Genomic DNA, 17,537 nt, shown 5'->3' on the forward strand with positions numbered 1-17,537 from the left:
AAAATTGTTAAGTATTTATACAATATAATTAGTTAGACTCAAAATAAAAATTAAAAATTAACATTTTCTTAGAATCCATAATATAATATTTAAAAGATTACTCGTATGTATTTAATTCCACAAAATATTGTGAATTTTTCATTCGTTAATTGAATTCTGATTATATTTTTAAATTAAATATAACTATTTTTGTGGATTGCCTCTAAAATTTAAGATTTTTTTTTTTCTTCATTTATTCAACTTAAATTTACATTTTAATTGAATATACTTATTATTTATATTAGTTTGATATGCGAGTAAAATAAAATTGGCTGTTGAACGTTTTAATGAAACTTTCTGGACCATTTATTATTGTGTTAAATTTTTTTTTTTCTAAGTTATGAATAATTGTACAATTTTCACTATTCAGCAATATAACATTAAAATAGAATTAATTAATATACATAATTTTCTAATGAAAAATGTACCAATAATAAGTAATCGCATTTTACTCGATATTATTACATACTTCAATATTATAGTGGTTCGATAGTCATAAACATAAAATATTCTAAATATATTAAATCAAATCAAATTATTGTTCAATAACGTATATCTGTAAATTGATATTTCCTAAATCAATGCATGTTAAATACCTAATACGTATCTAAACTAGTATATTTTGCAGAATAAAGTCGTTTTACCAGAAAATTCAATACTTCTTTTTTAATAGGTGTCCATCATGTTACATTCAAAAAATGTATTACTTTTAAGGCATAATAATTGTGATTGTGTGAAATGTACAATGGGTATTTTGAATAAAATATATTGATGGCTAAAAAAATTGAAGGTGATAGCAATTTGGAAATAGGTAAAAAAAAAAAATATTAAGTATAAAAATCCTCATATATGGACACTCTAATGTTACATATCATTAAAATTTGAACTTCAGATGCTCATAAAAATTTTTTATGGAATTGCGCTCAACCTTTTATAGGGTTGCTTGATATAACTTTGTTATGATCATATATGTGAGTCCACTCTATGCTCATTTCTGATCCAAATGAACTATTTAAGGTATAGTCAACAATATGTTAAACCGTTTTGGAGTTAAATTCGAATTCTAGTTATCTCTTTTGTAACTTTTAAGTTACGGTTTATTCGAGCAAATCACTATTATAATCGCATGTTTTATATTGTATATAATATATTTATAATGGAAGTAAATATGTACTTGAAGTACTATTCGAGTCAATAATAGTACATAATTAAATATACCTTTTAAACGTAGGATACTTAATGTTTCATTAATTTGTCCGGTTTTAAGAGGAACAACTTCATATTTAGCATAGCACTAGATTTTTTACATTTTAACGGCAATAGTATCAGAATTATGAATTACGCGGAAGTATATTACAGTAGTGTAGCTTTCAATAGGTAATGGAGTTATATTCAGAAAGTAGTAAGTTGTATAATACGGGGTTTAATCAATTCTACTAAAATTTTTTTATACTTAGGTACATTAATTTCCGTTAGCACGGGTAGTGCTATAGATAAGTACCTATTGATTTTGCCATTCAACAATATAGAAGAACAATTAATTTAAATTTTGAATAAATTTAAAAAATACATTTTTAAACAAAAATAATATTTTGATTTAGCTTATAAAATTATAATTAGTGTAGTTATTTTTATAAAATGTTTAGTAATATTTTAAAATATTGCACACAATTTATGAATATTGTTAATAATGTATACAAAATAATAAAAGTTTATTTATAAATATACTCTCAAGTATAGCAGTACGATTATTAATATCGTATATATATATATTTTTTTTTTAATACCTAGGCATTTAAATGATCAGTAACGGTTGTATTATTTTGTAGACATATTTTAATATATATATATGTGTGTGTGTATGTATAGTATCATCTGCCTTTTAGGTATGTAAAGTTTTTTTATAATACATACTTTATTTTTATGCAAGTACCTATATTTGAGCTATTATTTCTAAATATAATATATACATAGTTGAGTAATTTTAAATATATAAGTTATGAATTAAGTAAAATAACTTTACTTATATATTAGTAGGTGATGAAATATATAAGTTGTAATTAGATTACATATAGTGGTGAAGTCGATACTAACAAAATCGATAAGCCTCTGTTATATTATACTTATGAATTAAATCTGATGTTTGAAGACAAGGGGAACTCGCACGCAATTTACTTTTAAAATTATGACAACTGTTTTTTTCAATCAGTTATCCTAATCAAAATCAGCTATACATAATAACTATCATTTCGCTTTATCTACACATAATATATAAACAATTTTAAATACTGTAGACAGAAAAAAAAACGAAACTATATACATCGTATTTACCATAAAAATCAGACCATTTCATTAATGTAAATCGATTAATTTAATTTAGCTCAAAGAATATTTTCTTGGGAAATTATAATTTACCAAAATAAAATGTTTGGAATTTACCTTTATTTATTTTAATACTCTATTATGTATAATATTCTATAATTATTTTAATTGTTGAGTTCCAAATTATTTCTTCTAATTAATGTAAGTAGATAATTTAAGATATGATAAAAATAAATATATTAATATCATAAGCGTGAAGCGGTTAAAATATATAGTATTTAATGGAATAGTTTTCGTTACTATGACTTGTCATCTTATAAAATATATGTTTTAATAATATACATGATAGTAATTGGTTTTATTGAAAAACAAAGATTGGAAATTTAAGTGTAATTAATGGGAGTTCTAAGTTGTTTTTATGATTATTACCGTCATTGTGTTCATTATAATTTGCACAATGAAGGATATTGTTTTAAAGTTTTTGGTTATTGAGTGGAAATGAGAACCAAACATTAAAAAAAAAAAAAAAACTAGAGAAGTTGCTCAGCTGTATATGCATAGTAAGTTTCGGGTATACACCTCTTTAATGAGTTGGTGACTGTAATAACTAATGGATGTGTTTAATTTTAATTCAATGATAAATCATTGTGTATTATCAAAAATTGTTTTGAGTGGAAACGGTATGTCAGTCTCTTTACTTAAGAATTTTCCATAAATAATTTATATTACTTCTAGTAAGACGGTATGTTAAACTTAAAATTACTATATATATAAAATAATAACTGTTGTTAGGTTATAATATCTTATTATTGTAAGTTCACTTCGGTGTACTGTAAGATAATGTGAATTTCTATTATTAATAGCTTAATACTAATTAAGATATATATTTTTTTTTAATAGAATAACGAATTTAATACTATTTTGTAGTATGTAAAATGAAAAAAAAGTTAGATACTACGATAAAAATGTTTTGAGTTACAACAAAATATAGTTAACTAAAATCAATAGAGGAATGGTTTTAATTTTCAATTAAATATCCAATTTTAACAAATATTGAACTTTAATTGCATACATGTATATAATGTCACAAGCCAAGTATGTTAATTTTGCAAGAAATACGCGGGTAATTTGCACAACTCCCTTTGCAATAGAAACCGTCTTTACTTATCTACACATAATGTATAATTCATGAGAAATATATACATTTCTTGTTTATCTTTAGATTTAGCAAAACAATAAATAGTTAAAATTCGATACATTATTGCTTTTATAAATATAATTGAATATTGTCGAGTCGCATGAATCATGCACTTGTATTTTATTAGATTTATCAACCTGATTAAATTGATGAAAAAAAAAATTCAATATTTAACATTAAACAACTATCTATGTATCTTCAAACAACTGGATTCATCTAATGCATCGCATGGTCCAATATAGTACTTACTAGTACATCCATGGTAAAAAAATTGTAATTTGTTGTACACAGTAAAAGGAAAAAATTAAAAACCAAAAACCAAAAACTAAATTAATGGATAATAGGAAGTTTACTTTATTCTATACATTCTAAATAAGATATATATCCAAAAGTTAATTAACACCTAAATGATAATGATAATAATTTTACTATGTAAAAAATAAAAGTAAATTTACCACAGTTTCAAGTGCTACTAAAATAAATTAAAACAAATAATATTTAAGCCCAAAACATACTTAAAATATAATAAGTGACTTATAAAAGTATGATTAACTCAGTAAAGGATGATATAAAAAATATAAAGATAAATAATAAACTCATAGTTCAGTTATAAATATATATATATATATATTTATAAAAAAACCATAGTTATCTTAAACATTTTTTAAAGTTTTTTCATTAGTTTAGGTGTAAATCTAATCTAAAGAAATCAACTAATAAACTTTTACACATAACATTTAAAATAAAAAAAAAATCTTGGATACAGATAATGCATCTTATAATATGACATTTTTTATAAATGGCAAAAAAAGTAATGATAAAAGGATTGCTTATAAAGAAGATAGTATCACATTTTTATTCACTCTGATTTTTAAACTAAAATTTAATTATTGTGTTATTTATATTTATCGAAAAAAAAAATTAAAATATTAGTACATTACAAATGTCTATAAATACTATAGAATAGATCCAAAATATTTTGAAAATTATGTATTATTTTAATAACTCTAGTATTGTTAATTAGTGAAAATTAAAATTATTTTTACTGTTGATTATCTTCGAAAAACTGCAAATTGGTTCTTATTTGCTATAAAAATCTATTCTCAATATTAGGATTATGATGTGTTTAAAATGCAATTTATAGTGTTATTTTAATAATTTTATTATTCAATGAATCGATAAAAACAATATGCTAGGCTAAATAAAATATATTTTTCACAGCAATTGTACATTTTAAATATAATATTGTTTTAAACTAAGCTATAATTATGTGTTTGAGATTATAAAAAAATAAAAAAAATGAAAAAGTGGGTACCGCTTTGTCGTGCATTAGGGATAGAGTGGGAGCTGTAATGAATGTGTTAAATTTTATTTCAATGATACATATTACATAATATTATACATGGCAGTTAGTTCTAATCCACTTATATTTCTAAGTACGTATTACATGGTATTATATTTATTTTTATTTGTCTAATGAGGTATTTTTTTTTACTATTTGTATTACATGAAATTGATTTAATTGTTGTCGAAAATATTGCATTTATTATATTAAAATATTTAATTACTTTAATAATATATATTATTCCATATTATGAATTATCTAATGCTATAAAAATGCTATAGTTATCTTAAATTTAATCTATATAATTTATAAATTTTATTTCGTTTAGTAAAATATATGATATGCATAAAAGTCCCCACGATTAATATTTTTGACTTAAACCTAATATTTTGTAACAAAAAAAAAGTACTTCTTACAATAATATTACCAATGTTATTAATTACTTTAGAGTAGGTATCAATAAACAATATTATTAAACATAAAACATTAAAAAATACACTAAAATATGATGTTCAAATAATATTTGTATAATCAATTAATAATATTATAAAATATCATAAAAATATATATATAAATATTATGAAATAAATTTCAACTATAAATATTATAGTTAGAATATGCTGGTTAACCGATTAAATTATGTGTATGGATGGTGAACACTAGTTTTAAACAAATTATATAAATAATAATTAGTTTTAATTTTTATGTTAAAATATGTTTTGTTTTTTAATGGTACAAAATTATTGTTGTTTGTTATTAACAAGTGATTTCACTTTTAGTTTGAAATATAAATACAAGAAAATTTTAAATTAAATCTTTAATATGAATAGAAAATATTATCCAAACAAGGATAACGTTAATAGTTTGATAGTTGTGTATGAGCTAAATATTATAAAACTACCAATTTATAATATCCTAATTTAGATTTTAATCTTTTAGCATATGTTTTAGTGATTGTAATATTAAACACAATACACATTAATATTCGACTAAATGTTATGAAATCACTTAATCTAAAATAGCTTGTCACTTGTATTTAAATTTTTTTACGGTTTAATGGGGTCATAGTGGAAAATGTAATAATACTCAACTAAAAACTTGTAAAAACAATTAGATCGCAATTAGAAAATGTCTTTGATATTCAATCGAAAAAATTATTTAATATTTTAATATCAAAAACTGTTATTTATACATTATGTATACACAAAAAAACATAATTTATTAAAACACGGTGTTAATATTAGATATGCAGTAAACAAGTTTTCTCTCATTTAGTAAAGTAAAAATAAAATGGTTGTTGAAAAATGTTCTATTTTTTTTTAATTTTTTTTTGTATCATATTACAACTGAATTACCTATTAATAGCTAACATGCAATTTCCGTTATTTAAAAAAACACATCTCACGTTGGAAAATGTGTGAATATGACGTTGATATATGTAAAAAAATATACTTTATTATTACCTACATATATATAGTATGATAATTGTTATCTTTTAGTTTTTGAATATGTTATATTTTTTATTTTTAAATTTTAAATTTTAAACATTAATCATTATTTGAGATGATGATATCTCTGGACTTCAACACTAGTAATATCAGTGACAACTAGTAATTTCTAAATTTCAAAGTATTTATTTTTTAATTAAAACCAGTCTTTGTTCGTTACAACATATTTTTTATTTTATTTTAAAACCGATCATTAGAGTTTTTAAATCTGTATTAAAAATAATTTGTCATTGTAATGATATTATTTTTATATCCATTACATATTATGTATGATTTTTTCATTATGATTAAAAATATACAATTAAATCATTTGCAGTGCATGGGCGGTGAGGACACGGCGGATTATACTCTTTTTGAATGCTACTACTGGAACGCTCTCTGTGACCCTCTGTCCACCCACTTGGGGCACAGACCATGTACAGCCGACATCCAGGGCATAATTTGCGGGCCACCATTCGACCAACTTAAGTAAGCGATGTTAAAGAACGCGAAGAAGGCTTTTCGGTTGTTCTACGGCATGGTAGAGCGCATCCTCTCACTAAAGGAAGACGAGGAGTGAGTCCACCAGGCTGAGGCTGCTGAGGTGCGGCAGTGAGACCCGCCATTAAATAATTGTAGCCGAAGGCTTCTAAGGAGGCAGAGCCTTCTAGTATTGTAAAATGCTGTTGTTATATTAGCAAGTGGGAGATTGTCCCACCACTAATAATGTTTGGTGAAATTGTAAACTAATAAACGATGGGAGTCAGAGGAAAAGTAATGCTAACGTGGTTTCTTCTCTGGCTCTCGATTCAAAAGCAAAAAAATAAAAAAAAATACAATTAAATCACGAAAAAATAATAAATATTAAAAAAAGAAAGTTTTTGTTTGTAAATTATACATACTAAAATAATTGTGCTATGATTATGTAATCAATGAAAATCAATTGTTCTAGAAACTTTTTTTACTTACGTTAACTTAGCGTTAGATAAACTCAATTTTCGACAAGCTATTAACTATAGCTTACTCAATATTAGTGTACCTATTATCAACCTAATCTATAGCAGTGGTGTTTAGTATAAGATTCTGGCTTTAAAGAAGTTCAATTCATATATTTATATATATAAATATTAGAAAAAATGATAAATACATTTTATAAAATATTAAATTTACAATTTACATGATTAAATCCTAGTGAAAAAATAATTTATATCATATAAAAAACTGCGTATTATTATTGACATTATCTTGATTAAAGACTTGATTGAGTGCTCTCAATTTTCAGATAAAAAATACTAAAATTTTTAAATCATAAAAACTTAAATAAAAGCAAATAAAATAAAACAACTTTAATGAGTCAATTATATTTTTTATCGCTGTTTTCTGCTGAGATTTACAATCGATAATAACATTTTATTATGCCTACTAACCGCATACTATAGTTCTATAGAGCTTTATGAAGACTTAAAAATAATTCTAAGAAAGCATTTTTGATCATTAAACACAATTTCTTTATTCTTTCAATTATTATTTTCTGACATATAAATAACATTAAATTACAATAATGACTCTTAATAGAAAAAAAAAGAAAAACATTATATTTATTGTTTAATTACTTAATTAATTCCTGTTTTATTCTTTAAATATTTTTTGTCTAATTTATTACGTATTAAAAATAATTAATTAGGTATCAATTAAATTAAATTATGTATTATGTTTCATTAATTATCAATGAAATACTTTACTAAAAACTTAGTACTCTCAAAAACATTGCTCTTTTAGTTTTTTTTTTCTAAAACTAAAAAATAAATATACAAATAATTAAACGTTTCAATTGGATAAGATATGTTTATAGAGTAGTAATAAATTAACTCCTAAAAATTTACCCGTATTTAACAAAAATGTTTTTTAATAGTTTAGAAAATATCAATGTACAAATAGAATAAGTAAAAATTGTATATGCTTTTAAACATATATAATAGTAATTCAACTAGTATCGTATATACTTTACACTCTAGAATACAGGAATAACACGAAAAAATACCAAAATTTACAGGCTATAGGAATGAAAATGCTATTTTGAATAATGTATACAATTTAATGTAATTACGGTTTAATATGTTATTTCAAAAAAAATAGTATAATGTTCATTTTTGATAATGTTACCACTTAATGATTATTTGTTTAATAAATTATAAAAACTGCTTAAATTATTCAAATATATGTAATTGATGCAGATTTTATAAAATTAAGAATATTTTTACATCAGAAAAACATAACAAAAACAATTGGTAAATATACAGGTATTTAAGATATTATATTCGAAAATAGAATGCAATGTAAAATGTAATTTAATATAATGGTTAATATGAATTAAATATATTTTATCATTTACAAATAACTATTTCGTGTTTCAATACAATAAACGAAATTTTTTATAAAAAAGTACAGGAAAAAAAAAAATTTGACTATGATAGAATTTTTGTTGCATGAAATAACGCAAGCCAAGTTTTTATTTTAATCAATCAATATTTAACAACCAAAACACATATGTTTTTAATTCAGGCTTTTATTATTCACTTTCTTATTATTATATCTTAATTTTTTCATTTTTATACGGTTCGAAAATAAGAAGTAATATCCCAAAAAAATTCCCATTAAATCATTTAAACACATAGCTATCTAAAAAAAAAAACAAGTCAAAAATAGCTTGCATATTAAATTCAACATTCCTTATAATTTTTTTTTTTTTTAATAAAATTTAAAAAATATTAATAATACATGTCACAGTTATTTTTAATTATTATAAGCGTTTAAATTTCGTGGTTTTTATAGTATTTAATGACAATAATATAAATAATTTTAAAGGAAAAATATCGTTTCATTTTTATTTGAATTTTTAAGACTTCAAAACTTAAAATACGACTTAGAGATTTTAGATAAAAACTATATAATATATATTTTATAAAACTAATGATATATAATATAATCATACATTATTTTTAATAGACATTTAAAGTTTGAAATTTTACTATAATTTCTATATCAAAATACTAACTATGATATTTTCTTTGATGATTTTAGTTCTTTTGTAATTTTATAATTACAATAATATAAAACAAAATAGATCTTGAGTATTAATAATGTACTGATATTTTTTTACATTTTCTAAATTAAACTTTGACATTTTGAAAATATTATATTAGGTAACTGTTAAGCTATCATGAACCTATCTACGAGTATACTGTTATTTAATTTTACGTATAAACCATTGACATTGATTATTTGATAACAATCAGATTATATGTGATTTAAAAAAAAAAAAAAATAATAATAAGCTTAAACTAATAGCTTACAAAGAATATTTTAATTAATTATGAAATATCTTTTTAAGTAATGCTAATATCTATTAATTTAAAATTATTTTTCGTAATTAAGGATCATTGAATTACATTTTAATATATATTGACCTACAAATAATGAGGTACACTTAAAACCTGCTATCTAGCTGAGTTATTTTTCTAATTTTTTTATTTTTTTCTTTGTATTCTCTTTTAAATGCATACCTAATAATATGTTTTTTCTATTTTTTAATTACTTACTATAACCTTTGAGCTATTAAACGTATATATTTAAATGCTGATACAATTGATATGTTATACATTTTCACGTCTCAGAGTCATATAAGAATAGTGAATTTTAAAAAAAATGTTCATTTATAAATTTATTGTTTTCATTATTATTATCTTAAAAATTTGAAGTGTCTGTACTACAGCCTATTTTTGTTACTCAATTCATAAAGAACAAATTTTTATGTTAAACAGAATTCTATATATTTGTTGTTTTTGCTTACTAAAAATTGTAGATTATATGTCTTAAAAATGAATAAAAAGGCTTACTTAAAAAAGTATTTTCCATCTTTGTAGCCAAAAAATGGTACAGTGTATGTGAGCATCCAAATATTTCCACCACCACAATCGTAATAGGGTTTACTCCATTTACCATCTTCGTACGTCACTATTAACACGTCATCAGATATCCAGTCTGTGTGAGCTGAGTCATTCCAAGTATAAGAGTTAAATGCTGTAATTTAAAAAAAAATGTATTAGAAAAATCATTAACATATTATGTATTTATATATATATATATATATATCTTTGGTATTTTGAAAATATTTGTGTAAAATCATCAACATATTATGTATTTATATATATATATATATATATATATCTTTGGTATTTTGAAAATGTTTGTGTAAAATCATCAAACTATATAGAATTTATACCTAAATTGTATTTTGATAAGTGATACGTACAGTATAAAACAATATAATAATTTTTTTATTTCATACTTCTACTATCATTCTTTAGTTTTTAAACGGTAGTATATACCTCATAATTCAAAAACAAATTAAAGCTCAACAATTAAATTGTTTTATTTTTATTGCAATAGAATAATAATAATAATAATAATAATAAAAAAAACGATTTCGTTGAAAACCGGTTGTATAAATATTTCCAAATTTCTACATTTCCAACTGATCAAAATATCGGCTAAATCAGATTTTCTACTAGAAAATATCTTGAAAGTTTAAGATTAGACTGTTTGTATTGATCTTAATGGAGATATCACACACAAAAAACAACACATGCACACACACACACATTATTATAAAACCAATATATTCAACACTCACTCTAGAATTTAAAATAGTATGCGTGTGTGAAACCTTAATTTTAGTTTTTTACTTATCTTTGTAATAACCAACGTTAGCGGACCCATATACATGATGATTTTTTTTTCTCTATATATAATATTCAATTACTATTTAAGACGTGTCTCCATTTGTTTTTATTTCTAACAATTATTTTCATCGCGGAAATGAAATATATTGCTAGTAAGAATTATTAATTTTATTTTGTCTCTAGAGGTATTTTTTGTTTTATGAACTTAAATTTTATAAGTGTATACCATTCTTTCTAGTATACTTTTACAATGGTAGTCTATGAATTATTATTTTATACTCTATTTTTAGTAATTAAAAATTTATTTATTTTTTCTCTTTTTAGCTTTTAAATATTTTCCGTTTGTCTTAACTAGTTGAACTTAAATTTAAACAAGGTTTAATATTATATAAATATAATATATATATAAAGCATATTCATTCCCATTTTTTTTAGTTTTATAATATTGTTTTAAAATTCGAATTTTTAAAATCCATGTTATAAAGTTATTGTGATATTTGTATACTGCGTAAACTTAATGTTGAGAAATAAACTTCTGATTTTTAAATAAGAACTATCTTTTTTACTGTTAATTATTTAGTAATAATTTAAATGTTAATTTATATTTTTGATCGAATTTAAATAAGACGAATAATATATTATGTTTATTATTATTAATATAATACAACTATTTACAACAAGTATAACGTGTTTTAGTGTAAAATTATTACTTATTAAATTTCAAAGATTATGTCATTAGAAATATTAATTTAACATTTTTAAAGTAAAAAAAAAAATTATTACATATTAGGTAGTTATAAAATTATTGATAATTATTGTAAGGTATTTTTTTATAATTAAGTGTATTTTTAATTTTTTATCATTAATTTCTAAATTTTGCTTATGATTGTGTTATTTATTGTTAAATAATAAAGTAAATTTACAAGCCTTTACAATCGACTTCGCTAATAGTCTTTATGGGCTTGTTTTATATTCAGGACTTAAATATGTATATTAAGCTTGTTGTGAATAAGAAATTTATGAAATTGATAATGTTATAATAACTTATAAATAGATAAAATAAATAAAAAATAACAATTACAAAAAAAAATCTCATATTTAAATATTCGTAATAGTTATGTATTATTTTACTGAAGCAATGATACCTAAAAGTATGTAAGTATATATTTTTTTTTTGTTATACGTGTTTAATATTTGGTTCATTAATTCACAATATATGAAAAAAAAATATGTTAAGTATGATTTATACAAATTAAGTTAATTAAAGTAAAAAAAAAAAAAAATGAAAAATAAAAAAAAAATTGATTAATTAGTATAATTATAATACGTTTATCAGACATATCTAAGAATATAATTTTTCTTAAACATATCTTTATAAAATCAGTGAACGGTTACAATATAAATGGCTCTAAAATTGTTTCATGCATGCTTTTAAATATAAAATTTCATATTTAATAATTATAGAACAATAAATTATATTAATATTTGATACATTACTTTAAGTTTCTTAATTTCATGGATACCAGTTAAATTTGAAATACACATTATTTACAATGGTATTTTTGTGTAAGTACCTAAGTTTTAACTGATTTTTTTTTTTTTCTATGAATTATGATTAAAAATTTTTATAGATTCAAAAGATTGAAAATTAAACACAAGGTACGACGTAGTTTGTTATTATTATAAATATTGAAAATATCAAAGATGCATACTGCATATGCATAACTTTTTTTACAAGAATATTCAGTTCAAATATTAACGAACATTTTCTGATTATTGTGTACCTAGTTTATAACTTATATAATATTGAATCTTTTAACCTAGCTAAGGCTTTAAAATGTTTTCAAAATTCTCATTTCATATTTAAACTAAAATACTACAAAAAAAAAAAAAAAACAAAAACAAAAACAAAAGATAATTTTCTTTTATAAACAATATTTAAAGCTCAAATGTCGAGGAATCTAAAATTTTGATATTTAAGATATTTAAACAAAGAACCACAGTTTTAGTAATTTTATTGAAATAAAAAAATATTATTTGTAGGAACTATAAACTTTTAACGCATACTATTATATTTCGTATACATAATGCCATTTTTTAATAATTAATACTGCGTAATATATTATATAGAAACAAATACGACAATTATTTTGTAAAAATGTTGAAAACACAGATGGATGGTAACAACTTACAATAAAGATATAAGGATTATATTATATTTTGTAAAAAAAAAAAAAAAAACTGAAAAAAATCCATATTCATGAAGATCTAATCTTTAATATTATTTTTAGAAATTGTACAAATTATAAATACTGTAAGTACAAGTATGCGATTTAAAGGTTACAATTTAATAAAAAAAATGAAAAACTTAATAAAATCTATAAAACTTCTGTACCAATATATTTTTACTTTTGGATACAATTTACCGATATTTATAATGTTAATAATGTTAAACCATTCATTTAAAGGGTCAATATACAATAATATTAATACAGCTCAAATCAATAACTCATGAATGATTTCAATACAATTTTTTATTTATTTAGTTACTACTTTCGAAGTGGTAATTTTATTGAGTATCAAAATACTTTATGCATTATAATGAAGAATATTTAAGTATACTTTTATAATATAACTTAATATATATAAATATATATATATATATACATATATTTATAACTTTATCCTTTTACCTTCCCAAAACGCGTTAAAATTATTTTTTTTAAGTTTTCAAAGGAATGATTTTAATATAAATGTCATATTTTTTATACAATAACAACAAAATGTATTAGAATATTTTTATACATAAATATTTTGAATCTGTTTATGTATATGTATATTGTATGAAAAAAAAAACAGACAGCATTCAAATACATGTTATAGGAACTCATCCCGTGAGATGAAAAATGCCAGTGTTATAAATTATTATTACATTACAAAAAGAAACCAATATCAATTGAAATAAAAATAAATAATGAACTCAGCTTTAATATTTTTATGTTTTAACTAAATTTGATATTTGTGGAAACAATTAAGTCATCATATGCTTGAATTTGGAACAAATAATTGTTCAACTATCAAAGAATGGAATATTCCAGTTACATCAATATTTCTTATTAAAAACTATATTAAATTAAATTGTTTCATTTTAGTAGTTTAATTAAATGCAAGTAATATTATAAACACAATATATTGTAAGAATTTACTAATATAAAGAGGTTGAGTAGGTTGTTCACCACTTTAACATACTAAATCTCCATGATACACATACATACTATTATATTTAGAGAATGTAAAACTAAAATTGTATATAATTATAAGTTATATGTTTTTTTATATACTAAATTATTATGTAATTGATAAACATATGTAAGATTCTTAGAAAAAATACAGTAGTTATCAATATTAGGTAGGTACCTTTAAACTATATAGATTATAATATTAGTTTAAGTAATAAAAACCATTTAATTGTAAAGTATCAATAGGTAAAAAGTATAATGCACCTTAAGAAATACTAAAAACTTTAAGCTTATTAGTATTCATTATTTATATACCACGTATTATAAGTGAAGACATAGTAGTATCTACCTATCATATAAATATGCATTAACTACCAAAACTGTGATTAAACACATTTTTCTACTTAATAAACATTGACATTCATACGAGTACATACAGAAAAATTACAATAAACATTTTAAAATTACCAAAATCATTTTAAAAGTAATTCAAGCAACTCTAATTTTCACTAACAACATAATGTAGGCAAGTACCTTTGATACATAATACATTGTATTTCACACCTAATATATAAATCATAAAACATTAATTTATTTTTTTCGAATATTCAATTTCTATTTTTAATAATATTAATGAGTTTTATACTTATGCCAAATTAGTTGTACTTAAAAAAATTAGAACATATTACGCAATTTATTTTATACTATTAAATTATTTTTAAGATAAATCATATTAACTAATTAGGTATGAATTAAATACTTAACGATACTTATATTGTATACTTATCATTTATCGGGTCTCATATGAGCATTTTAACAAAACGTAATTGTTCAGTATTTAACCTAACCACATAGTTACAATCCTCATTACTTATTAAGTGATAATTTAATTTATGCTAATTATGTTTTCATATAATATGAAATAAAAATTAAACTATATATATATATAAGCATAACAAAAGTGCAGTGTATTGATGATACTATAATATAAAATGTATATAATATTTACATAAAAAACATAGCTTAAACTATACAATCGTTTGTTATTGTAATTCTAACTTAAATAATTTAAAAATAATTCATATATTCATAATAACTATCTAAGAGCTAGAATGGGATCATTTCAGTCAAGTATTAAAATGTGTTTTCATTTCTAGAGAACTACTATTTTCATATTCGTATAATCAAGTTGTTTCTAAATTAGCTAGGTATATAGATCATATTTTATCTACTCCAGAGAATTTAACATCACAAATTTTAATTAAAAACTGTTTTGCAAATATATTATTTATAAATTTTAATATTAAAACTAGGTTATGTTTAAAAATGATGAATATAATATCTTTTAAAATATTTATACAATTATAATAGTCAAACAGAAATGTCGTCAAATGCTTCTTTGATGAACTTCAACTTTATTATGGACACCAGTTTAGCAGATAATATCAAATAAAAATGATGAATACTATATTTAAAAACATGTATAGTGACATTTTAAACTCTTTACCTTTTAGCAACAAATCTAAATAGATGCTTGCTTCCAAAACTAATACAGGTGTTTGAATTGTAATTATAGACGATGACTTAATCGTAACATACAGATTATTATACTATAAATTATGTACTTGTATAATGAAATAATTAGTCTTCTAAGAAATCTATGCAGCCACTAAACTCCTTGATCCTATTCTTAACATATATACAAGTGTATTATCTTTACAATCTTAAGTATATTCGAGCGCTTTAGCAATTAAAATAAGTAACATCATTTCTAAAGTTACTAAAAACATAGGGCTTATATTATGTATGGATCTCAATATATTGTGGAATTTATGGCAACATTAAGCTGACAAAGTAGCTGGAAACGCAGTCAAAAACCTTACAACATAGATCCACTCTTCACTAATTGACATTCATAGAAATTTTAACATTTATTGTTTCAATTTATAAGAACCCGAGTGGTTGTGTACACCTAAAAAAAACTTAGATAAATGAAATATACTACTAAATACAAGCCTAAAATTTAATTATTCATAAACAAAATCAAAGAAATTATTTACAGATTTAGAATAGGATTAATTTTTCCACAAACGTCAACTATGATTAGAGTAATAACCTGTGATGACATTTTTACAGTCAATCTTCTCCTTCTTAACTGTCAAAATCACATAGAACTCAGAAAAGCGTAAAAATAAAGACAACTTTTTTGTTAATCTGGGCCCAATCGAAGATAAAAATAATAAAGCATCTTATTTCAAACACATTTTTATAAAATAATATCTAAACAAATCTATGTATTTATTAATAGTATGTAGCTTTTATATTAAACAGCTTATAACATATGGTCTTAATATTATGTGTACAATTAATTTAAAATATTTATAGTATAATAAAATTAATTACTATAATTGTTTTAAAATATTTAAAATATAATACGATTATAGTTAATAATGTATTTGTTATTTTTCTTTGTATTGATATTACGTTATAATTATTAATGATAAATTTAATTGAAAAACTTAAATGAAAATAATCTCTCTGTATTCACGTTTTAAATTTCCCATTTGATGTGTATATACTGTCAGTTTTTTCACTCTGTTCGTAAAATAATAAAAAAACATTTCATACAGTATGATACTTTCATTCTACGATGATTTGATACATGTCTTATATTTTTATATCTAGGTTTTAATGCCTTACCCAAGTGATTACTCTCTTTCCTTGAATTGGTGGTTTGCTATTATGATAGCTCGTCACATACTGTTGATTCAGTAATTTATACTGGTGGATTCTAGATGTTTAATTAGTTTCATACATTTATCTATGTCTATAGTGATTATATTTACCATCCATTCTTAATATTTAGCTTTTGGCTTCAATTGATTTTTTGTTTTTTTTGTTTAGGTTATCTAGTAGTTGGGGAGTCTCATTACAAAAAACTCTATAGAAGTATACGTCATACAATATGTTATTGCGATAAAATATATATATTTTTTAATTTTCAATATTAATATTAAAAAAAATGTATATATGGAAAAATACATTTAAACTAAAATATTGTGCAACACTTACTTTACTGTCTAATTAATTTATAGCAGAAGAATTGTTTTAAATTAATAAATATTGATTAATAATAATAAATTCTTAGTTGTGAATAAAAGGTGT

At 21.6% G+C, this 17,537-nt stretch overlaps 1 protein-coding gene across 1 annotated transcript in view; it reads right to left on the reverse strand.

The window, feature by feature from the left end:
• The window catches only part of LOC112596681 (probable G-protein coupled receptor CG31760), a gene marked incomplete at its 5' end in the record, with an annotated part of 92,477 nt that overhangs the window by 33,933 nt on the left and 41,007 nt on the right, over positions 1-17,537 (reverse strand). Inside the window, 1 exon segment of the mRNA XM_025342444.1 lies at positions 10,288-10,471. Within this exon segment, the coding sequence (XP_025198229.1) occupies positions 10,288-10,471 (184 nt within the window).

The sequence above is a fragment of the Melanaphis sacchari genome, unplaced genomic scaffold (assembly GCF_002803265.2).
Source record: "Melanaphis sacchari strain LSU unplaced genomic scaffold, SCAv2.0 Contig33_pilon_pilon, whole genome shotgun sequence".
NCBI lineage: Eukaryota > Metazoa > Arthropoda > Insecta > Hemiptera > Aphididae > Melanaphis > Melanaphis sacchari.